At 47.6% G+C, this 22,787-nt stretch overlaps 3 protein-coding genes across 3 annotated transcripts in view; all 3 read left to right on the top strand.

Annotated features, from left to right (window-relative positions):
* Positions 1-632: 632 nt before the first annotated feature.
* Positions 633-6,366, top strand: SNRPA1 (small nuclear ribonucleoprotein polypeptide A'). Its single transcript, XM_079317896.1, has 9 exons — positions 633-827; positions 1,532-1,679; positions 2,175-2,253; positions 2,605-2,651; positions 3,307-3,409; positions 3,942-4,021; positions 5,171-5,246; positions 5,593-5,686; positions 6,183-6,366. Exons 1-9 carry the CDS (start codon positions 746-748, stop codon positions 6,239-6,241), a joined length of 768 nt encoding a protein of 255 aa, XP_079174022.1. The 5' UTR covers positions 633-745; the 3' UTR covers positions 6,242-6,366.
* Positions 6,367-6,531: 165 nt separating this feature from the next.
* SELENOS (selenoprotein S) lies at positions 6,532-12,301 on the top strand. The gene is made up of 6 exons (XM_079317777.1): positions 6,532-6,666; positions 6,800-6,934; positions 8,406-8,512; positions 9,322-9,411; positions 9,502-9,577; positions 11,519-12,301. Exons 1-6 carry the CDS (start codon positions 6,585-6,587, stop codon positions 11,596-11,598), a joined length of 570 nt encoding a protein of 189 aa, XP_079173903.1. The 5' UTR covers positions 6,532-6,584; the 3' UTR covers positions 11,599-12,301.
* A 7,759-nt stretch (positions 12,302-20,060) lies between these two features.
* The window catches only part of CHSY1 (chondroitin sulfate synthase 1), a 73,834-nt gene continuing 71,107 nt past the window's right edge, over positions 20,061-22,787 (top strand). The window contains exon 1 of the mRNA XM_079317979.1: positions 20,061-20,430. Within this exon, the coding sequence (XP_079174105.1) occupies positions 20,159-20,430 (272 nt within the window). The 5' untranslated portion in view covers positions 20,061-20,158. The remainder of the gene's footprint in view (positions 20,431-22,787) is intronic.

Here is a 22,787-nt window from a genome sequence, read left to right on the forward strand (position 1 = left end):
CTCTGAGACCAGGAATGCATATGGAAGTGACAGAGAATCCTGCAGAGGGATGGTTCTTATGGGCAACACAATGTCCAGGAGCGAAGGCTGAGCTGCTGCTGGGATGGATGGAAAGCACCAAGAGCTGTGGTTATTGTGGAAGGTGCCCTGGCTCTGCAGCAAGAGCTTGGACACGGCTCTGTCCGAAGGGAAGCACCAGCCACACCATGAAGTGTGCTCCTGCTCTGCCCGGATTTCTGCAGATAAATCTGTGCCTGCAAACACCAGCAGGCGGGAGGGAAGCTCTGGTGGCATCTGTGCTGCTTTAGGGCACTGCTGGCGGCAAAGCCAAGTCCCTTCTGAGCTTGTGACCCGGGGCTCAGGCGTGGGGCTGGGAGCTGGCCCGGGGAGGAGGGGGATGCAGGGGTGGGTGTTGGGGCTGTACCGGCCCCCATGAGGGGAATGCAGGGACGGCGCTGTACCGGCCCCCATGAGGGGAATGCAGGGACGGCGCTGTACCGGCCCCCATGAGGGGAATGCAGGGACGGCGCTGTACCGGCCCCCATGAGCGGAAGGCAGGGACGGCGCTGTACCGGCCCCCATGAGGGGCGGTCCCCGCCGCTCGCTGTCTCGGCGCTCGGCTGCGCGCCCTGCGCCGCTCGGCGCTCAGCGCGCGGTGCTGCGGCTGCGCGGCGCGGCTGGCGGGGCCTGGCGTGCGGTGTCTGCGTGTGTCTCCGTGTGTCGCCGATTATCGCCGTGTGTCGCGATGGTGAAGCTCACGGCGGAGCTGATCGAGCAGGCGGCACAGTACACCAACGCTGTGCGCGACCGGGAGCTCGACCTGCGCGGTGCGCGGGCCCCGCGGAGCGAGAGGGGCTGTGCTGGGAGCGGGGCGGGCGGGGGCGGGGAACGAGGGCTGAGGGATGAGGGCTGAGGGCCGGGTGTGTTTGTGTGTGGGGGAGCCTGGGGTGGTCAGTGATGCGTCCCGGCTGTGATGGGGCTTGGAGGGTCCGTGCTGGATCTTGCAGTGGGGCCTGGCTCTCTTCGTGGCCGAAGGTGCCGAAGCAGTTCGGGGAAGCCGCGGGGCTGGGGATGAAGGGCGGTGAAAGAGGCTCCAGTGGCTTCGGAACCTGCGGGGGATGTGAGGAAACGAGTTACGGAGTGGTAGCATGGTTCAGGTTGTAAGGGAGCCTAAAGATCGTCTCGTCCCTCCCACCAAGAAGGGGAAATTGGGGGAAATGTGGGAGGAATGTGCTGTGGTGATGGGGTGGGATGTGCCCCCAGCACGAGGGATGTGCCAGAAAAGTGAGTTTGACTCGGAGGACACGAACAGGCTGAGGGGGAGGAAGAATGATTGAAAAAAACCATGAGGGCTGTTGGGTTTGAGGGGGAGAGTTTGGTCTGGGAGTGGTGTGGAGGAGAGGCCATCCCGAGGTGTCTGAGACTTAACAGCATCCTCAGTCCATCCAGATATGCCCCCACACACTCTGTTTTGCTTTGGTCTGCTCTGCTGTGGGCACCATCTAATCCCTGCCTTGCACTCTCTCTCCAGGCTATAAAATCCCTGTAATTGAGAACTTGGGTGCCACTCTAGACCAGTTTGATGCCATTGATTTCTCTGACAATGAGATCCGCAAACTGGACGGATTCCCCCTGCTGCGGAGGCTGAAAACGCTCCTGATGAATAACAACAGGATTTGGTAAGGGGCTGTGTTTGGCACCCTGGGGCAGAGGAAGATGCTCTTGGGAGAGAGGTGTGTGTGTCTTTCCGTGCTGGCTAGTGCAGGAGGGTTTCTTTCAGACAGTAAAATCAGCACTGAGTACTGTGTGGGCCCTCTTTCAGTTTCCTTCCTCATTCAGTGCAAAAGTCAGTGTTTGTTTCTCAGCCAGGATAATGAAATGCAGAGTTTGGGACCTGGCCAGATCTTTGGATTTCAATAATCAGCCCCATAAAGACATCAAAAAAGGGATACCTGCAAGGGAGTGGATTTAAATCTGATATTGCATCTAATATTCTTGCAGTGATTTATTCCCAGCTTTATTAGAAACGTGTTTTGGATGCTCACCCAAACTTCTGCCAGTGTCAGACTGGGTTGTTCTCAGGGAGATCCTCTGTGCTATTGTGTTTCTCTGTGTGTTTCCACCGTTGCTAATTCCTGCCCTAAATTAAACCTTTGTTTTTTGTTGTTCTTCAGTCGGATTGGTGAGAACCTGGAACAGGCTCTGCCCAGCCTCACAGAGCTCATTCTTACCAACAACAACATTGCTGAACTGGTAAGATGTGATGGAGGATAAAGCTAAACAAGCTTAAAATTTGTGGTTTTCATCTCTCTAATTAACCATTTCCCTTAGAGCTGTGCCATATCCTTCTGGTATAGTTGGTTCTTTCTCTTTAGAGTAATATCCTAGTTTTGGCAGTAGTTAATGGTGTACATGCTTTAATGAACATGATTTGCATCATGCAGGGGAACAGCAGTCACAAAGCTTAGTGGTTTTCCTATTAAAATAATTTCAGTAATTTAATTAATCTCTAAAATAGATATGACTTCAGGAACTTTGTTTTCAAATATTTGATTTTTTTTTCTAAAGAGACTTAAAATTTCTTGCTGTGCTCCCTTTACCCAGGGTGAACTGGATCCATTATCAACTATTAAATCACTGACTTACCTGAGGTATGTAATCCCAAAAAGAAAAACTGCTCTTCTTTGGTGTTTGAACTCTGCTGCTGGCCTGGCCCTTAGCTTTTTATGAGCTAAGAGAGATCCTTTATGTCTAAAAATTGAATTGATAAAGTGTTTCCTCTACTCTTCATAAAATCTGGTAATTAGTATCTCAGGTTTTATATCACTGACAGACTGTTGGGATAATGAGATGTAACATCTCCATAAACCAGTGCATAAGTGCTGAAGTGAACCTTTAAAAACCTAAAACCAAACGGTTTAATCTGTTGATTAAAAAAACCTTAAAATACATGCAAACAAGGACTTTTCAATAATATTACATTTGAAAGAAACACAGTTTGTTCTGTGATTTTTCAGTTGATCAGTGTCCAGATAGGAGGAGTGATGTTTCAGTTATTTTTGGGGGAGTATTATGACTATTTTGAAGTTGTTCTTTAGGTTATCCTTCAGTTAAATGTACTGAATTGCTGAAGTGCAAGTTTTTACTGTAGTTTCCATTATATCAAGGAACTGTCACTAGGCTTATTTCATGGTCACAGCAGGAAGTACATTAATGCATTTCAAGTATATTAATGTATTTCAATACAAGCGTATTTTAAAATATTTTGTATTAAGAGCCTCTTTATAACCTTTATTTACTTCACAGCGTTCTCAGGAATCCTGTAACAAATAAGAAACATTACAGATTATATTTAATTCATAAAGTTCCCCAGGTCAGAGTGCTGGATTTTCAAAAAGTAAAGCTCAAAGTAAGTCTGCTTGCTTTTGATTTTGGGTTGGTTTGGGTTTTTTTGGTTTTTTTTTGCATTTTTGAAAATTCACCACTAACAGTGATCTTGTTGCCATAGTTGTAAATTTTATTGAAACTCTGTAAATGGTTCTACAACATTGTAATTGTTTCCTTTTGTAGTTTCATTCTGTTAAGGATATAATCTGTTTAATTATGTTTAATTAAGTTTTAGTGCCTTTGTTTAGTGTTACTCTTTCCTGTCCCTGTGGTGTTGGTAGGAGGCACCTCTGTAGAAAGAAATGAGCAAACACCACAGCACTCAGCTCTGGGTGGGGGATGAGTGTGGGAAAGAGCTCTTAATTTTGAGAGCATGATGTTGATACATCTTTGAGTGTTTGGGCAATGTTTATCTGCTTGTTCTTACATCTGGTCTCCATGTACCAATTTCACTGATGAGGATGAGCCAAATTGTCTTTCTTGGCCAAGACAGAAGCTTTGCAAACTGTGATGTTCTGAAATTAACTTTGTGTGTGTGTGTGGTATCGCTGTAGGAGCGACAGGAGGCAGAGAAAATGTTCAAGGGCAAACGGGGTGCACAGCTTGCAAAGGATATTGCCAGGAGAGCAAAAACGTAAGATGAAACAAACAAATTTACACTGGCATTCTCCTTCAGAAACACCACTTTCTTTGTGTGCAGTATCAGGCAGAAAACTGAAATATCAGCTGCTGGCAGGATGCCTCAAAAGCTTTGGGAGCCAGAAGTGCCCTGTGCAAGCACCCCAAGTTTTGGATGGTGGTGAATACATCTCAGAAATATTTCTGAAAGAGATAACTTGATCAAGGTGGATTCAACAAGCAGGAAGCCCTAATTTTATTTTGTTATTTAACTGCAGAGAGGTGGCCATTATTTAATTTGTTTGATGGGGCTTTTTTCCTACGTGATTGGTAAATTAATTATTCTGTTTGTCAGGGAATAAACTAAATAAAATAAATATAATTAAATAAAAAACTAAATAAAATAAAAATAAATTCTACTGCAGTTAGAAGATGAAATACAAATTGAAATCTTTAATTAAGCTATTACAGTATAATCTATTACAGTATATGTTTATTTAGTTTAATTGTTAAGTGGTGCATCATATGTTTTGATCAGCCTATTTGGTAATAAGAATTCAGATCGTGTGGCAACATTTTCAAATTCATGGTTAAATAGAAAAATGTCTTCAACGTATTTAGCATTTAAAACTATATAGATGGTTTTGAGCTTGAATTTGTGAGAGGAAAGGGACTCAGATCTGTGACAGTTTTAAGATAAGCAGGTTTAAAGCAGCAGCAGCAGCAAACTTTTTTATTTTAACCATTAAGATGAATTCCAGTTTAGTGTAGGCTTTACTTTCGCTGTTGTAGTATCACATTTGACACACAAGAATAGAAAACCCATTTTCAGTTACTCTTTACTTATCCACCCTGCTTTTGTAATGGCAGCAGACCAGCTGAGTGTTCAACAACATCCAAATTGAAGAGCTTTTGTCAACTGCCTGGTTAATAAAGTTAAGATCTGCCTCTGAGCAGATGAAAAGGTGGGGGGGAATGGGACAGTGAGGACAAGGTGCTGGTGTTTCTGAAGGAGGCAATTCTTCACTGTATCAGTTTGTTAACAAAGATAAGATACTACACTTGATGGAATGAAATGCTTTCAAACCTAGTTTGGAAGCATTTCAAGTTAAGAGAAGCAGCTACTCTTCAAAAAGTGTAACAGCTCTTTGTTTTCCTTTTGAAGCTTCAATCCAGGGGCTGGTCTGCCAACTGACAAGAAGAAAACAGGGCCGTCCCCAGGGGATGTGGAGGCAATTAAGGTAAATATGTCAGGAGGAAAGATCCAAAGTGAACAAGCATTTCCTTTGTGCTGTTCAGATAGATAGATCAGCGTGTCCTGACTTTGGTTTAGGTTCTTTTTTTGTAAGTTTTTTGTAAGTCTGACCTACTGCATTTTCAAAACTTAAGTGAAATGTAAACCTGAGCTCAGAATTCTTCCAAGGCAGGGAGGAGGTAAGGATTTGTCATTTGTAGAATTCTCTAGAACTAGAATTTAGTAGAACTTCCGTAGGTGTTCAGTGTCACTTAACAGGTAGAAATCTGGGTTTTGTGTTGAGCAGACTGACCCAGGGTGTGTGAGGATTCACTGAGTTCTCTGTTTCTCAGACTGCCATAGCGAACGCCTCGACCTTGGCTGAGGTGGAGCGGCTGAAGGGATTGCTGCAGGCGGGACAGATCCCCGGCAGGGAGCGGAAATCAGGTCACTCTCTCCTTCTGCTACTCTTCTTTAAACAGAATCCACCTCTCTTCCCTGCTCCCTGATGATTTATGTGATCCCTGTAGGGAGCTGGGTAGAGTAGTGTGAGTTTGTAATCTGTGGAGCACATATCTGTGTGATCTGTGCGATCTGCTGGCCTTGAGTGCAGCTCCAGGCTGTCACCTGCACTCCCTGCAAAGTGATGTGCCAAACAGGTGCTTTGCTGCACTGGGTGACTCCAAAGTTCATCCCAGTTATTTAGCAAAATGAGATTAATTACAGAGTCTCTTTGGACCCGTGCTGAGCATCAGTGTGTGTGCAGCAGTGAGTCTGGGAGCTCTACAGAGATGGATGCACCACTTTTCTGTGCATCGGGGCTATCTGGATTTTCCTTTCTGTAGAGTTTTTAAACCTTCCCATTATTACTGCTCTGTAGAGGGTGGGGAAAGAGCAGCAACGTCTGCAGCAGCTGCCCTAAAACTCTGACGTGTCCTTTCAGGCCCATCGGAGGACGGTGAAGAAGAAATGGAAGAGGACACAGTGCCAAACGGGTCGTAGCCCGGGCTGTGCCGCGCTCCCCGGGAGCCCTGTCTTGTCCCAGGCCGTGCCGGTGTTCCCGGCGGGGCCCCATCGCCCCCGTCCTCGCGCATTTCGCTGTTCAATAAACGAACGGTCCCTTTTTCCCCGCTGGTGCCGCGTCCGCTTCCCGGCCCGGGGCGGGACGGGAGGGGCTTCAGCGCGCGCTGATTGGCTGCCTTGCGCCTGCTCCCTTCTCATTGGCGGGCTCAGCTGCACCTCATCCCGGGCACTCTGCCGGCGGCCGCGCGGCGCTTCCGGGCGGCGGCGGACGGGGCGGCGATTGGCGGATGGGGCGGGCCCGGACGTGAGGCGGCGGCGGGCGATGGAGCTCGGAGGCGCAGGCCCCGCGGCGGGGCCCGGGCCAGAGCTGGGCCGGGGCGGCCTGGAGGCCCTGCAGCACACGGGTGAGGGGCCGGGGGCCGGGCTGAGGGCGGGGGGCGGCGGCGGGGCCGAGGCGCGGAGCCGGGGCCGCTCCCCCGCCCGGGTGGGCCCCTTGCCGTGAGGCCCGCGCTCACCCCCGGCCTGTCCCCGTCGCAGTGAGCTCGGTGCTGGCCAGCTATGGCTGGTACATGCTCCTGGCCGTGGTCGCCGTGTATCTCCTGGTGCAGAAGGTGTCCCGCAGCCTGGCGGCGCGGCCGAGCGGCCGGCGCGGAGCGGCGGAGGCGGCGGAGGGTGAGTGCCGAGCGCGCTGCGAGCCGGGGCTCGGGTCCTGCGGCCCCCGCGGGCCTGGCCGGGGCGCTGAGAGCCGCTCGGACCCGCACGGGCGTCGGGAGCAACAGCCCAGGAGAGACCCGGGTGGGAGGGGTTTCAATGAGCGTGACTCGGATCCTGAGCCTGAAGAGATCACCGGGAAAGGCTGGGCTAAGGGACGTGTTCTTAAAGTGTTCTGAAGGAAAAGCCGTGTCTCAAAGTTTTGTGTTTGGGAATGAAGGAGTGGGACATCACAGGACAGGGGACATCTGCTCTTTGGTGGTGCGGGGGCTGAGGGGATGGAGGCTGAAAGCGCCTGTCGTCAATCACCAAATAGATTTTGGACTTATAAACACAACCAAAACACCTAAATCTAAATCCTGGGGAAAATACTTCTATAAATATTCACTTTTTATTAATATTCATCATTCCCTTCCAGTCACTGTTTCCCAGTTCCTGCTCTGGCAGGACTGTGTACATTTGGGGAGTGACACTCTGTTATCTTTGGGAGTGTGGCACAGGTTGTAAATTCACAGTCACGATCCTGCAGAGAAGCACAGGCTGTGCTCACGGATCTGCCAAATCCATGAATGCTTGGCACTGATCCCTTGGGCACATGGGCATGACAGGATGTGGGGCCCCAGTAAAATCTTATTTGTGTGCCCTTATCCTTCTGCTGTTCCTTTGTGATGATAATTAAATGGTGATTTAATTGCCCAAACTGCCTGTAAAATGAAATTACCGAAAGTACTGATATTTCTTTTTCATATTCATCACTGGATCATAGCAAAAAATGAGACAAATATGGAGATGCTTCAGCTGCTGGAAGAAAACAGAGCAACATTTGCCTTTTTTGGGGTATAATTATCCTTTAGACCTTCAAAGGAATCCTTTAGACCTGGTGACTCAGTGTGGATTTTCTGAGACCGCCAGGTGTCTCTTGAGATGTGTGTCATGTTTGTAAGTGATTTCTCTGCTGATGGAGGGTGTTAAATCCACTGCTGCACTGACACCAGCAGGACCCACTGCCAGAAGGAGTAGGAGTGAATGTGGGCTGGTTCCTCATCCTTCTGGGTAAAAGAAATTCTGTGGGTAAAAATGGTCCCTGCGAAGCCTGGGTGATATTTCTGAATTAATTCGTATCTATAAAATCCTTCAGAAACAGATGGAAGTGTCCTTGAAGTGTGAGGTTTAAATTTTATGGTTAGGTACACTTGTGTCCTTATTAAAATCCTTATTAATTACTGTTAAACTAATTGCTTTAAAACAGTAAAACACAATGAAGTTTAACTCAGCATATGACTATAAAAGATTAGCTGGAAACTGAACTGGAGCTGATTTTCTGCTAAACAGCTGCAGGGAGAGATGTGAGCCTTTCCTTATTACAATTCTTTGAGGAGACCATCTAGAATTTATTTGGAGTAGCTTGGCAAACTCTTTCCTGATTTCCTAGAGCCTGATGTTGTGGTAAGAAGACAGGAAGCTTTGGCAGCAGCTCGCCTCAGGATGCAAGAGGAACTGAATGCACAAGCAGAAAGATACAAAGAAAAGCAAAGACAGGTAACCAGAGAGCATTTCTTCTTTTAACTCATAAATTTGTCATCAAGCACTTTATGTAAAAGCAGCAAACTGTAATTGTGTGCCAGAGTTGCTGTAGGCCTGCTGTTCATTTTTCCACAGGTAAATCTGTATCTGCAGGAGCTTAGTTCTGTGTGCAGTGAATGGCTGGAGGGGTTTTGCTGGCATTTAAATTAACTGTGCCATGGCACATGTGTGTTTTCTGCTCTTAATGGCAAATACAAGTGTTAGAAATGTAACTTGGCATTGCTGCAATTTAAGGGTCTGAATTACAGGTTGAGCTCATGAGGAGTAGCAAATTGCTGAGTGGGGCAGTGCAGAAAATGGGTGTGATCAGCATAGCAATAACACTGATCATCATCCCACCTCTTCTGCTTTTGCTTTTGCAGTCAGATACGCAGACCTCAGCTTATAGCTGATGCTTCAAGTAATATTGGCATTTAAAAACAAAGGAAAAGTCTTTTTTCTGTAGAGCCCCATGTTGTGCATTAAATTACTGTCATATGCAATACTCTTTACTTGGTACTTTATGTAAACTCTGGGTTTAAACTTGCCACTTGGTTCTGTTTTAAAGTGTCTGGTGGCCAAAAGAAGCTGCAGACTCAGTCAGTACAATCCTGAGGAGGGGAAGAGATGTGGATGTATAAAAAGAATAAATTCTTCCATAATCCCAGAGATACTGCATCAGATAAACACAGTTTGATGAGTCTGCTGTGGCTGTTTCTAGGGATTCTGTTAGCTCTGAAATCTCAGTTTTAAGATTAAGCCTGTATTCTGGATTTGTTCTGTAGCTGGAGGAGGAGAGACGAAGGCAGAAGATCGCCATGTGGGAGAGTATGCAGGAAGGAAAAAGCTACAAAGGGAACCTGAAACTGAATCAGGTAACAGCCATCTTAATCATGTCACAATTGTGTTCATGTGATTAAGGGAGCTGAAATTCACATTGAGTAACTTTTTGCTTTTCTGAACAGCAAGAAGTAGAATCTGGTGCCTCTGCCTCAACAGTTCCAAAATCTAAACCAAACAAAAAGCCTTTGAGAGGAGGTGGTGAGTATGGAATCCTCAGACACTCTGAGCTTGGAACAGGTCTTTTATCAGCTGTTTCTGCAGTCTCTCCACATACTCCTTGTCTTTTTCAAGGAGGAAACAAAATGGTCCTTTCAAAGGAGCTCTTTATCTCTTATCTGCTGGTCTGCTCTGCCCTTTGTTAAAGAGCTGTTGGGAATTTTTGCGATGACTTTTCCCTGGAAAAAGAATGTGTCGGGTGTTTTGTAAATAGGCTTTAGCATAATTTACTGAGATTTTTGTCAGTCAGAATGACAGAGTCTTACAGTATTTCTGGGGACTCCCCCATTATTCTATAAGTTCAATAAAATAATTTAGTATCTGGTCTGTTTTCAAAGCACCTGTAGTACTGACTAAATGCAGGAAGAGTATATTTTACTTTGTATTATGTAGATTCCAAAGATGAAAGAAATTATTATGTAAAATGTCACCTTATTTTTATATACAATAATACTGACCTACTGAGCAGGTAAGTCCTGTAGATGTATAAACTCTTATAAAGCACCAGAAGGTCTCACTGTTAAACTCAGTTACCTGAATCATCTTGATGGATAAAGTGCTCTCTATGGCCTCCCATTGCCCATGTCAGGCTCACTGGCCATGCAGGCAGTCTGCTTCCTCTCCTCTCAGCCCAGCAGCCCTTGCCATACCTGCAGGTGCTAATTTGGGTATATTTTAATGACAGTTTTCTGTAGTGGAGTGGATCATCCAGACAGCCTCAATCAGGCTGGAAAGGAGGCCCACTAAAAATGCAGTGCTGAGTAAATGACTTGATTAAATGTGTGAAACTTGTGGATTCTTGATTAAACATACTAAACTTTAACAATAGTGCAGTGTTGGGATTTCTGCTTTTGAGTATTTTTCCTGACATTTGAAGGAATCAGTCATTAATTCATCTTAGGTTGTTTAAGATGAGGGTGTGAGTCTGATGCTGTCTTTGATAGCTCTGTCATGGGATATTTCCCTCCCTGGGGGATGAGAAATGCAGGGGTCAGCTGTGCTGAGAACCAGGATCAGGGCAGCTGGGTTTGGGCACGCTTCCAGCTGCTACCTGTCCTGGTTTAATCCTCAGCAAAATCTTTGCTTAAGTAACCAATTACAGAATTAGAGGTCTCAGGTCTTCCCCTGAGCTAGATCAGCATGAAGTGAAAGAACCATCTGTGCTGCTCAGCTGCTCAATTAAGCTAGAAAGCAAGACTTGGCTGCTATGAGAAAAACAAATTTCAAAGATGAAGGTGATGCTGGGAGTTTTAGTGAAACAGGTTGCTTTGAAACACCCCTGATTAGCAGTGCTGCTAGGATTTGGATTCTTAGGCTTGTGCAGTACAAATTGAAGATGTTTGCCAAGTTTTAACTTTCTGAATGTGTTCTCCTGACATGAAGTTTCCCATGGTTACAGCATTAGGATGTTCAACTAAAGTGTATTTGCCTTACTGCCTATGTTTGCCTTTTCAAATGCTCTAAAAACATACTTTGCAGTATTAATGAGTGGATTTACCTTTTGACCTTCAGAGTATTCCTTGCAGGACTGGAATAAAGGATTATTTTAAGTCCCTGACTGTTTGGGCTCTTGGAGAACAGATAGACTCTACAGAGTTCCCTGTAAGAGCTGCTGTTGCTACTCTATTTATCCTGCAGAGCAGCACTGCAGCTTTAGTGCAGACTCAGAAAAATTAAATGGTAATCAATTTCAATTTCATTTAATCCAAATTGATCAAATTAAAACACAAGTGTTTTGCCATGGCTTTTAAAAACGAAAACCCTCTCAAATCTGGATGTTCTCTGTGCTTTTGTTTCCCTAAAATGGTGCATGTGTAAAGTATGAACAAGGTGTAAATATTATGAGATCTATTTGTGGTGTTCCTTGGTGAGGGGCTGTGGAGGGTGAATATTGATGGAGTGGATTTGTGCTGTGTGTTCTAGGCTATAACCCCCTGTCTGGAGAAGGAGGAGGGACGTGCTCCTGGAGACCCGGCCGGCGGGGTCCGTCCACAGGTGGATGAGGCTAATGTCCCTAGTGTCCCCTGGCACTAGCAGCCTTGATCCTACCCCCTGTCTGTCTGCCTGCAGCTGGCCTGTCACAGGGACTGCTTTGGGGCTGCTTTAGTGCACTTGGTAACTTGTTTGTTTCATTTACACCGTTTCCAAATTGTAATGGCAGATCCTACACCGGAAAAATACCTGATCCTCTTAGAGAGGGTAGAGAGAGAAGCAATTTCAGTATTATCAGTTAATTTTCACTCTCCTATAGAGAGGAGGTCTAGTCCAGCCAAGGTGGGGTTGTGAGATTCGGGCTCTCTGGGAAATTTAGTTATCTATGCTCACTTTACCTCTGTAAGATGAGGATATTTACCATTCTCAGACCTGTTACCAGATTTACCTTTTACACAGTCATTTAGAGAGGAAGGGTATTGTCATTGGCAGATACCTTGAATGTAGGCAGAGGACTTCCAGAAAAAGCACATGTGATCTGACAAATGCCACGGATTTGCACCGAACACCAGTTATTGCTGAAGAGTCTCTGTGACAAGCCAGCTTGAATGATGTTTTCCTTATAAATGGTGAACAAACCAGTGGGGATTACTGATGCTAGACAGCAGACAGGGGGTTCTTGCTATTCCTTTTTTTTTTCTTTTTCTTTTATTTTCAACTGCTTTGTAAAAACAAGACACTATTAATATTAAATATAACTGCAAACATCATAAATCTAGTATTTGCAATCTCTGGTTTTCTAGAGCATCATTTTTATAGAAGGCCTTTGTTCTAGTGCAATAAATGTGTAGAAAGCAAGATGGGTGACTCTGCTGCATCTTGTGCAGCACCAAAGCTGAGGGTGGTGTGTGCTGAGGAGGGCTCTGGCCAGTGGAAGTGTCACACTGGCAAGTGAGGGGTGCAACGAGTGTGTGGTTTATCCTTGTGGTGTATGTCCAGCACTGAGGACAGAAAACAACTGGTCATCATAACCAAACTTTCCAAGCATCCCATTCCCTTGATTTTTCTCTCTAAAATGCAACAAATAAAATCCAGGTTGTCTTTGAAAATTAGTGAAATAATTCCTGTTAGCATAGGACGAGTGTGTCCCTGTGTCCAGTTGCTATTCCTGAGCTGGTCTGTGGGCACTGGGGTAGGGGACAGTGGCTCCTTAAAACTTAAAACTGCTTGAGCACTTGTTTGTGAATATTTACTCTTGGAATACTTGTGTTTATCAGTAGGTACAAGTGTCAACTTTGAATACACTGTTTGTATCATGTTGATATTTCTCTTGATTAGAAATGCAACAGGAGTTGTTACTAGAGAGTTTTAAAGTTAGTAAAGAAATTAAAAGGCTAAGAACCTTTTGCTTTAGACACAGCAAAATGTTTGGTCAGGTGTGTGTGGAAGGTGAAGGGAGGCTGTTGATGTTCCTATGGAAATTCATTCAGTAGCTAGGGTATGTAACTTCAGATTTTAGTCCTTAATAAGGCAAAAAGAAAGAGAGGTGGGGAAGGATATTTTCAAGATCTGAAGAATCTTCCTCAGGAAAGAGGACTAAGTTATAATGCCTTAGGGAACAGCATCTCCCTTGTGCTGGGGAAACAGGCAACAGACTGAGGTGCTGTCTTGAGAAAAAGAAATGGGGGAGATTGTTGTCTTAAAGAAGCAGAAATCCTTGTGTTGATAAAATAGTCAGGGATGGGTTTATTTAATTCCATAAAAACATCTGCAAAATAAATAAGCAGTTCTTAACTGAGCATATGCTAATCTTTCCCTGTCTCAAGACTTGCTTCTGGCTAGGACTAAGGATATGGCTTTTTGCCCAGTTCTAAGGTTCAATAAGACATGTCAAGTGAAAATGAAGTGATGTACACATTTCTGGAAGCTTCAACCTTATTTCTCCTTTTAATTTTTTTTTTAATGTTTTAAAATTTTAATCCTCAGGTTCCTGTATCTTTTTTAGTCAGACAGTTCTAAGCTATTGAACAGGGTGGGAGGACAAACCTCAGTTCATAAAATTTTCTTTTGGCTCACAACCTGCACAAGAGGGAAGGGTTTTTCCTCTGACTTCAAATGGAAAGCTCTCCCCTGACCACAAGCATTATGGAAAGGTGGTTGCTTGCTGCTTTATAGCTCAGGAGTGAAGCATGCAGAAAGCATTAGGTGAAAGTGAACTATTTAATGAATCTGTTGTTCCTGGTTTGGTATGAATTCCCAAGAACTTGAATTATGAAAGATCATATTAAAAAGCCTTCAGGAGATTTCTTTTTCCCCCCACTAGAGCAGTTATGCAAGAAACCTCTTGCTTTACTCGTGCAGATGTTCTGGAAATACTTCTATCTGGAAGAAGCTGGGTAATAAACTATTTAATTGCTGTATAATGGTATTTAACCACTGAAGAATTACCTGGTTTTGATACTAAAAAATGCTAAAATCAAGCAAGCATTCAGGGGCACAAGTAATTTCTGAAAATGTTACTTGCTTGAGAAGTGCAGCTAAGTATTTTTTGTTGCTTTTAGGTGATTTATATGCTGGAGGAGCAGAGTTTTTTGTTTTCTTTAAATTGCAGATGAGATCTGGTTTGTGCAAAGTTCTCTTAACTATTCATCAGGAGATACTGAGCACTGGAGTTAAAAGTGAACAAAACAACCCGCATTGTCAGACTCATAAAAATTATTTGGCTTTATTTATGCCTTTAAAAAACATTGTGAAATGAGGGAAAGATTTAAGAGTGATATTGCATACTTGGGCATTTAAAAACGAAGTTTCTTATGCTGGAAATTTAAAAAAAAACAAAAGAGGGAGTTGGAGGAATGAGGGCAATGGGGGAATCTGTCAGCAGAGCTGTTCCCAGGTGTTCCAGAGTTATCTGTCTCAATCAAAGATCAATGTGAATGAAAATTATAATTGCACCTGTATCTGCAAGGAACTGCTGTCCTTGCACAATCTGAGTGCAGGTGTGAAATGCCAGTACTAACAAAGCTCATCTGCTGTGTTTTATGCAGTTCTGTACTATTGTGACTCAAAACTCAAGGAGCTGGGCTGTTGGGCAGTGGCTCTGTGCTCAGACCCTGCTGATACTCAGTTCAGGTGTTGAATTGGTTTTTTTTTTGGTGGGAGAGGGTTGTGTCTTATTCCCCTGCCTAGAAGATGACTTTGCATTCCAGAGCCCTGTGAAGGGGGATGATATCCAGCCTGAGAGTCTCCTGTAATTTTCCCAGCAGCCCTTTTGTTACTGGCTGCATTTAAACCCCTCGAATGCTGTTCTTTCTGCCTCCTGCTCATGAAGCTCCCTTCTTCAGCAGTTGGGTCCTTGCAAGCCAGGCAGCACATCAGCACACATCTCAGCATCAGATCCACATCCTGGATGAGTTTTGTTCTTTTACAGGCTAAAAAGTGGCACCTTTCAGGGATCAGTTTAGCCACAAGTGGGGCTCAGCACGTTTCTGTCCCTGCAATAGCTGAACAGTGAAACTATGCAATTTCCATCTGTAAAAAAGCTGGTCTAGACTTGGATGGGCTGAAGCTTTGGGGTTTTCTTCTTTTTCTTTTTTTTCTCCCTCCTGTGTGGAATGAAAGCTTGGCTTTTGGAATAGCTGTGCAACCACAAAGGAAAAGCACACGGCTGCTGGCTGGGTGGTGTCCTGGCCTGGCTGCACCCTTGTAGCTGATTTTGTGAGAGCTTCCAAGGCAGCCTGACACACACCCTGCCCGTATTCCCAGCTCCAGAGCCAGCAACTTCAAAAACTTCCGTTGTTTTTTCTGTGAGAAACCCATGTCTTCAGTGGAATGGGTGCCCTCAGCTCAGCTTTGATGGGGAAAATACACATTTCTTGTTGAAGGTTTCTGTGGCAAGGCACTGGCAGGGAAGCAAGTGCTGTTCTTGTGTATTTATTGCTGTGATTTTATTTTGAAGTGCACACCTGCTAAAAAGCACTTTCAGCACAGAGCAAGATCTCCACTGGTAAATTTACAATTTCACTCCTCCCTCTACCATAAATTCTTTCTGTGGTGGTTACTGGGCTGGTTCTGTGGGTAACTGTGGAGGGAGGCAGGGAAAAGAACTTGGAAAATTTTATTTTTAAAGAAAATAAAAGGGAAATGGATACCTTGAAATACCTGGCATTTAAAAGGGGGAGTTACTGTTCTAGTATCCTGCATTAAAATGGGGAGTTCCTGTTAGCGTGGCCTAAAAGATGCACTTTGAAAAAACAACAAAACCCCCAGGTTGTAAAGCTTTAGCACATAGTGGGAGGGGCAGCACTACCTGTAAATTCGATTTCTTAGGTAATGTAATTGCCACTACTTTAGGTATTCTCCTTTTTAGGCTATGACACCTTGATGCTCATTTATTAAACACTGGGCTTTTCCAGTGCTTTCTTGGCTCAGGTCTGGCAGCACCACGTCCAAAATGCATCAATCCCCTGTGCAGCGCAGAGCTCGAGTGCCTGGTCAGACCCGCAGTGCTGCTGCTGTCGCCGGGCGGGTGGCACCTGGAGGCTGAGCAGCCCCTGAGGAGCAGGAAGGTTTTCTTCCCGCGGCATTCCCGCATCTCCGGGGCGGGGAGGCGCGGCCGCTGCACTGCGGGGCCGGGCCGGGCGATGGCAATGTCGGGCCGCAGTTTGGAGAGAGCCGGCGGGAACTGCTCTGCGGGGCCGGAACGGGCACCTCTGACTCACTCGGCTCAGGAAAGGCTGGGACTGGGCCCTGGCAGCAGCGGCATGGGATGAGGAGGGGAAAGAAAAAAAAGAAAAAAGAAGAGGGTGCTGGAGTTGAGAAAGGAGTTCGCGCATCATTTGGGAAAATGCAGCGGTGCTGGAAATTCTGTGACAGAGACAAGTGCTGCTGGTTGCCCAGTGAGATTTTTTCCACCATGAGTCTGTTACATTGAATATATGAAGTATGCTCATTTTCCAGTGCCTGGGCAGTTTTTAAAATATAAGTTTGAGTACTGGAACATTCATAATTAAAGTTTCTGGAGCATTTGGAGAGTAGTTCATTTCTGTAACTATTATTTTAAAATGTGGTAAAGACTGTTTTTTTGTAGAAGGTACATCCTGCAAGAACTGGAGTGGGATCGCTGGAGATGAAAATCAGGGAGAAAAAGAAATGCTAATAATCTTTACAGGATAGAGTCTCCTATGTGGAAGAACCTTTTTTCATTTGCTATTCAGGTTCTTTATTCCAAAAGGATGACATTTATTCAGTATGCACACACACACACTGGCAGCTCAAGGACTTGGCTTTTTCATTGTTTAAAAATAGGATTACTGTTTTGTTAATCTGATTATGAATCTAACCATGTGGGCCTGTCAAGTGGGCTCTTACAGGCTGGTCTGGGTGCTAATCTCACTGGAGGGAGTGGGATGGGAGCGTGGAGATGAGCACACAGCATGTGCATCCTCTGCAGACTTTGGAGAGCCCTCAGAATGCTTCCTCCAGCCATCTCTCAAGGAGTTGAAAACATGCTGCATAAAAATGTGTTTATGCTTATAGACAGTGTTACAAAAGAAAAATACCAGGTCTTTGAAGATACAGTAACCATGATATATAGTGACAATAAGCTATTGAGACCAAGAGCTGTATTAATAGGGAATGGTACTTAAATGTGATTATGCAGTATGACCTTTTGCTGCCATCCAGATTAAAAATACTCTCTAGGCAGGTGACAGTGTTATAATTCCACTGGAAGAACTAAGCCATGTTTTTTCCTAAATCTGATTTTTTCCCTTTTTTTCCAAGCAGCTGCTCTATGCAAGAACAGGGGAGGGGGCAGAAGCAGTAAAAGGGGCATGTGCTTGCCTAGCACTTTGGAACATGAGTTTGGCACAGTAAATGACATAAAGGGAGGCATGTGGATGTGCTGTGGGAGTTGTGTGAGATTGCAGCATTCCTAGGTGGTACCCCCTGTTCACAGCTGGACATCTCAGCCTTACAGCCAGGGGTGTGATCTCCCTGCCTCTCTCCAGGCTAAATCCTGGCACCAGGAAAGCTCTCCTTCCTTCCCCTGCCCCTTCCCAAGCATTCTCTGACCGCCCCTGCACGTGGTGAACTCCAGGACCATAATTGCTCTGGAAGTGCAGCGAGGTGGGAACATGCCCAGGAGAGCTCAGGCTGAGGAGATCCATCAGGGGAATGTGCTGCTCTGCTTCATCATTTCCACGTGTGCTGAAGTCGCACGGAGTTCTCAGTTCTGATGACTAACTTCTTTTCTTTGTGGGAAGAAGCCAACTGACAGCTCCTCAGCCCCAGCCCCAACCTTTCTCTTTTTTATTGCCTTTTAACTAGCTAGCTCTGCCTTTTCCTGTAATTCATAGGCCACAGTGGCTTTCCCTTAAATCAGGAGATTGTTACAGCTGATTTGGAGCAGGCAGAGAGTAGTCTCATTGCTGCTCATGGACTTGCCACATGTGCCTCTTTTGGAAAGGAGTGGCCTTGCTTTTTTTGTAGTTTGAATGTAGTGTATTTCAGGACCTGATGCTCAGGATTGTAGGGAGACAAGAGAAGCAGAGTTTAATGAAGAACCTTTTTTAAGCACAATAAAAGATCCAAGTGTGCAGAGTGGCACAGGCTGAGGATAACCCCAGACTCCATGGAAAAGATCAGTGCACCAGTAGTTAGAAGTAACTGAAGCACTGCAAACCCTGGGAAGTAGAAAGGAATTACAGTGGTGGCTGGGGAGGGGATGGAAAGTCCAGCTGGCCTCTGCCAAGCAATGGTGCTTCTGCCCTTCCTGCCTTTACCTGCCTTGTGTGTGTTCCAGTTTGGACTGCTCTTTGTTTCTCTCTTTCATCATTTAGTTCTTTTCTTTCTCTTCACACAAACACATCTCAATATATCTCTCTTCTGCTCATGGGCAAATAAAAGGAGATGTCCTACTCTTTTTTTTCCTGTTCACTGCATTTATTATTTAGTTTCTATTTGTATTCAATTTTATTGTTGTTTAATACCATAAATCTCAGTGCCACTTTCTTGGTGTTGTTTGTGCTCCTGACGTCACAAGTTCATCTGTGCTGACCTCGGTATGAGGATTGCACCATCCCAAGAGCAATAACCCCCCCCAATAAAGCATTTTTTTCAAGATATATCATTGAGCTCATTAGATAAGCAGATTGTGTCATTACCTGCTCAGTCTCAGAAGTGAGACAAGTTACTTGTGGTCATAAAAAATCTCTTATGGATGTCTCTCTTTAGTTTATTGCTGTAGAGTGTTAATGTGGTGTGACATCCTCTTTTGCAACCGCTCTTGCTCAAGAGGTTGCTGCCGTTACACCAAGACTTTCTTCTTCCCAGCACATTGTGGATGACATCATGATATAAATAAAATTTAAAATGGAAAAGACTGGCAATTGGAAAGGCTGAAGTGGGCAGGAAATGGAAAAAAACACAATGATAAGCAGGAGGTCAGTGGGTTGTACTTGATAAGTTTCTTCTGTTGAGACTGGAAGGTTTTTTTCCTGTGAAATGTGAGGGGTTTGTGGCTGCAGCATTTGAAGCTGAAGCACTCTGTAGATAAAATGCACGTGGAGAGTCACTGTGGACAAAGGAAAAAGAAATCTTCACACAATACAGAGAAAGTCTTCAATCTGTTGAGCGCTCACTATAGCCTGCGGATGGAAACAGACTGACCTATTTCTGGTCGGTTTAATTAGCAAGGTGGGAAAAAACAGAGAGTGCCTGTGCTTTGGCACCGTGTCACCACAGCTTGTGCAGCACAAATGCAGCAGCGCCAGGCAAACAGAGTCTGCTCCTCACTGCCGGCATCCCTCGGTCTCTGTGTGTGCTGTGGGGCAGAGCTGGGGCTTGGGCAGCAGGGACCCGACCTGGTGCCTATCCTGGATCTGTGTCCGGTGCCCTCTCCTCTTAGTCTGACGGGCTGGGCTCCCAGTTCCGGCCCCTGAGCCAGGGTTCTGCCATGGGGTCTGGGTGCAGGGAGCTGGGATGCCTCTCCTGGGGCTATGTCCAGGCTCTCAGTCCCTGTGCCCAGAGCCGAGCATCCGCTCTTGGCCTCCCACTCCTCTCGATCTGGACAGCCGGGCTGAGGTTCAGGTGTCCCGGTTCTGCGGTCCTAGTGCGGGATGCTGGGCCAGGTGTCCCTGTGTGCTTGGCTAAGGTACCGGTCCTTGTCACAGAACCACCGACCGGTTCGGGCTGGAAGGGCCCTTCAGGCTCATCTCACTCCATCCTTCCCACAAACCAGGCTGCTCCCAGCCCGTCCAACCTGGCCTGGACCGCTTCCAGAGCCGGGAGGTGCGGCTGCAGGATGGTGCTCGGGGAGCTGGCAGCCGTCCCGGGCTCCCAGCGCGGCTCTCGGTGCTCCCTGCCCGGGGCCGCGTCCCGGAGCCCCGCGCGGGGCTGGGGCCGCACCGGGGGCCGCTCGGCGGCGGCTCCGCCGCGACCGGGCGGGGCCAGGGGCAGCGCGGCGGGGCCGCACACGGCGCCTGTGCCGAGGGGCAGGGCCGGGGAGGCGGGCGGCCCCCCGCTCCCCTCCCTCTGCTTCCCGTCCCTGCCCCTTCCCCCATGGCGGCGCTGGGCGCCTCGGCGCGGCTGGCGGCGGCGGCGGCGCTGTGAGCAGCGGGCCGGGCGGGCATGGCGGGCCGCGGCCGCCGCGCCTGGCTCAGCGTCCTGCTGGGGCTGGTGCTGGGCTTCGTGCTCGCATCGCGCCTCGTCCTGCCCCGCGCCTCCGAGCTGGCGGCGGCGGCGCGGCCCCACCGAGCCCGCCCGCAGGGCTGCCGCCCGCCGCCCGCCGCCGCCGCCGCCGCCCCGCCGCGCCGCCCCGGCCCGCCGGCACAGAGCTTCCTCTTCGTGGGGGTCATGACGGCGCAGAAGTACCTGCGGAGCCGCGCCGTGGCCGCGCACCGGTGAGCGGCGGGGGGCGGGCGGCGCCCGGCGGGGACGGGGCTGCGCTGGGCTGCGTCGGGCTGGGGTCTGGGATGGGCTGGGGGTCGGTTTGGGTCGGCTCGACTCGTCTCAGCTCGGTTCGGTCACGTTCAGCCGAGCTGGGCTTGCCACGCTTCTGTCCCATTCAGCCGAGCTGGGCTTGGCTCGGTTCCGTCCCATTCAGCTGGACTCGGGCCGGTCGCCCCGGGGTAAAACCGCCCTGCCCGGGATGCCCTTGCAGCCGGGATGTGCCCGCCGGCCCCGGGGACCGCTCGCCCTTCCCCGGGGCAGGTGCGAGCGAGCCTCGGGGCGCGTTCAGCCGGGAGCGGTGCCCCGGGCGCTGCTCCGCTGCCCGGGCAGCTCGGCTGGCACCAGCGGGGCCGAGCGAGCCGCGCTGCTGCTCCCGCAGGGTCTGGCTCAGCCCGGTCCACCTGGCAGGTGGCCCCGGTGACCTTGCCCGAGGGTCAGGCAGCCCCGGCGATGCGAGGGGCCACTGAGTGCCGGTCACCGGCGGTGACACGGGCATCAAAGCGCGTCCCTCGGTGCCTCTGCCTTGGGCGCAGCTGCGCCACGCTGGTGCGGTCCTTGGTTGCTGCTGGTGGAGCGAGCTGACAGCCTGACGGTAACAGAAATAAAGTTTGGGGACCGCTGTAATTCCCTGGATGGGGAAGCAAAGACCACTGTGCCAAGCCGAAAATGTGTGCTTAGGAAAGAGACTCAGAAAAGGTATCTGGGAACAAAGAGTCAAACCCAGCTCGGCTCTCAGCCGCTGCTGAGGCTGGACCAGGTGGTGGAACGGGATGAGGAGAATCAGCCTGGGGGAAACGCTCCGGGCTTCGGACAGGCTGAGCTAATGCAGGAGCCAGGGTCTCCGAGCCGTGTGTTTGTTACTGAGCACACCTGATTGTGGAGCAGGAACAACCTTGGTGCTTTGCCCTGTGCGCTGCTCACCGTAGTCCTCAGGTGTAGCTGGGTATGGCCGTGAGTGCCAAGGGCTAACGGGAATTCTGTCAAAAGCCTCGGCAGCATCAGGACAATCATCTCTTCTCTGAGAGGTGTGTCTGTGGCTTTGCTGAAACTCTGCTGGAATATGCTGGGAAGTGCTCATTGCTCCGGTGTGTGCGCCAGCAGGCAGTGCTGGGAGGCTGCACGGGCAGCCTGCTCGGAAAATCGGAAAGAGTTAAGAGCTAAAATGCCAGCTCGGGTGTACCCCAGCTCTGACTGAGCTCTCCCTCGAAGGAGCAGCCAGGAGCTCTGGGGCAGATCTTTAATAAAACATCCCCTTTAGTCTTGTGCTAGAACAAGCCCTTCTCCACGTCCTGCCTGCCCTGGCTGAAAAGTACTCGGCCCTATTGGCCAGTAAGAGCAGGATGGCAAAACTCCTATGATGGGTCATCATACCATCCTTCCCAGCTCAGCTCTGGTTTCAGGAAATCTCTCTTTATATCAGCATCAAATGCAGTAAAATTGCTCTATTTGGGCAATCTGAGGCATATTGTCCACCAGCGATGGTTTTAATGGAAACTTAATTCCTTCTTCCAGCAGTAGACCTGTAATTAAGTTACAGAGAGCGCATGATTAATGCTTTGAAATGGGTGAAGGAATCTGTTTCTTCAGGGTTATGTTATCCTTCACCATGTGGGATGGAGCATTTTGGATTGCAAATCTCACGGGCTGTGTAATTTAGATTTACATACAGAGGCTGGAGTCGTGTTGGGACATCACTTAGGAGGTTTTATGGCAGAATAGTTTGTCTAGCATCCATCAGATTTCGCATCAAGAATTTGGAAAAGATAAATTTATCTCCATGTTGTCCAGAGTGTTCTTTGGGGAGGAATTATCTTTTCTGGTGTGGGAAGGATTCCTGTCCCTGTTTTTGCCAGTGCTTCCTGAGCCGTCTTGTGCTGTGGCAGAGTTGGGTTTAGAGAAAAAGATCTGCAACATCTGCTCACACAAAACAATGGCTAAAGATGCAACTTAACGAATTCAGCTAATGGAATCGGGCTCCTTCAGTCCTTAGATGGAGATCTGAGCAACGCTTTTTACTACACTGCTATTTTGGTTTAACCTCTAGAGATGATGTTTGCTCTTGGAAGAGATGGATAAAGAGACTCTTAGTAGGGGTAAATGCGTCTTTCTCACCTCCATTGGTGAAAGAAATGAGCTAATGTCCTGGTGACAGGAAGACACCTTTGGGGGAAGATGGGGAGGGGGGAAGAGGAAGACAAACCTGAAATCTTAAATGGCTTTTGATTGCCATGAAGTACTCAAGCAGACAATTGCTGGGATTACTACATTGACAAAGCATCCTGGTGAGCTGAATCGCTGGCACAGCCAG

The sequence above is a fragment of the Erithacus rubecula genome (assembly GCF_903797595.1).
Source record: "Erithacus rubecula genome assembly, chromosome: 14".
NCBI lineage: Eukaryota > Metazoa > Chordata > Aves > Passeriformes > Muscicapidae > Erithacus > Erithacus rubecula.

What these genes read in the sequence shown, in the direction of transcription:
- SNRPA1 (XM_079317896.1), top strand. Translation starts at nt 746, where the DNA reads ATGGTGAAGCTCACGGCGGAGCTGATCGAGCAGGCGGCACAGTACACC. An exon ending in CCGGGAGCTCGACCTGCGCG is followed by an intron (nt 828 to 1,531) that starts GTGCGCGGGCCC and finishes CTCTCTCTCCAG; the next exon opens with GCTATAAAATCCCTGTAATT. An exon ending in ACAACAACATTGCTGAACTG is followed by an intron (nt 2,254 to 2,604) that starts GTAAGATGTGAT and finishes CCCTTTACCCAG; the next exon opens with GGTGAACTGGATCCATTATC.
- SELENOS (XM_079317777.1), top strand. Translation starts at nt 6,585, where the DNA reads ATGGAGCTCGGAGGCGCAGGCCCCGCGGCGGGGCCCGGGCCAGAGCTG. An exon ending in AGCGGCGGAGGCGGCGGAGG is followed by an intron (nt 6,935 to 8,405) that starts GTGAGTGCCGAG and finishes CTGATTTCCTAG; the next exon opens with AGCCTGATGTTGTGGTAAGA. An exon ending in ACAAAGAAAAGCAAAGACAG is followed by an intron (nt 8,513 to 9,321) that starts GTAACCAGAGAG and finishes TTTGTTCTGTAG; the next exon opens with CTGGAGGAGGAGAGACGAAG.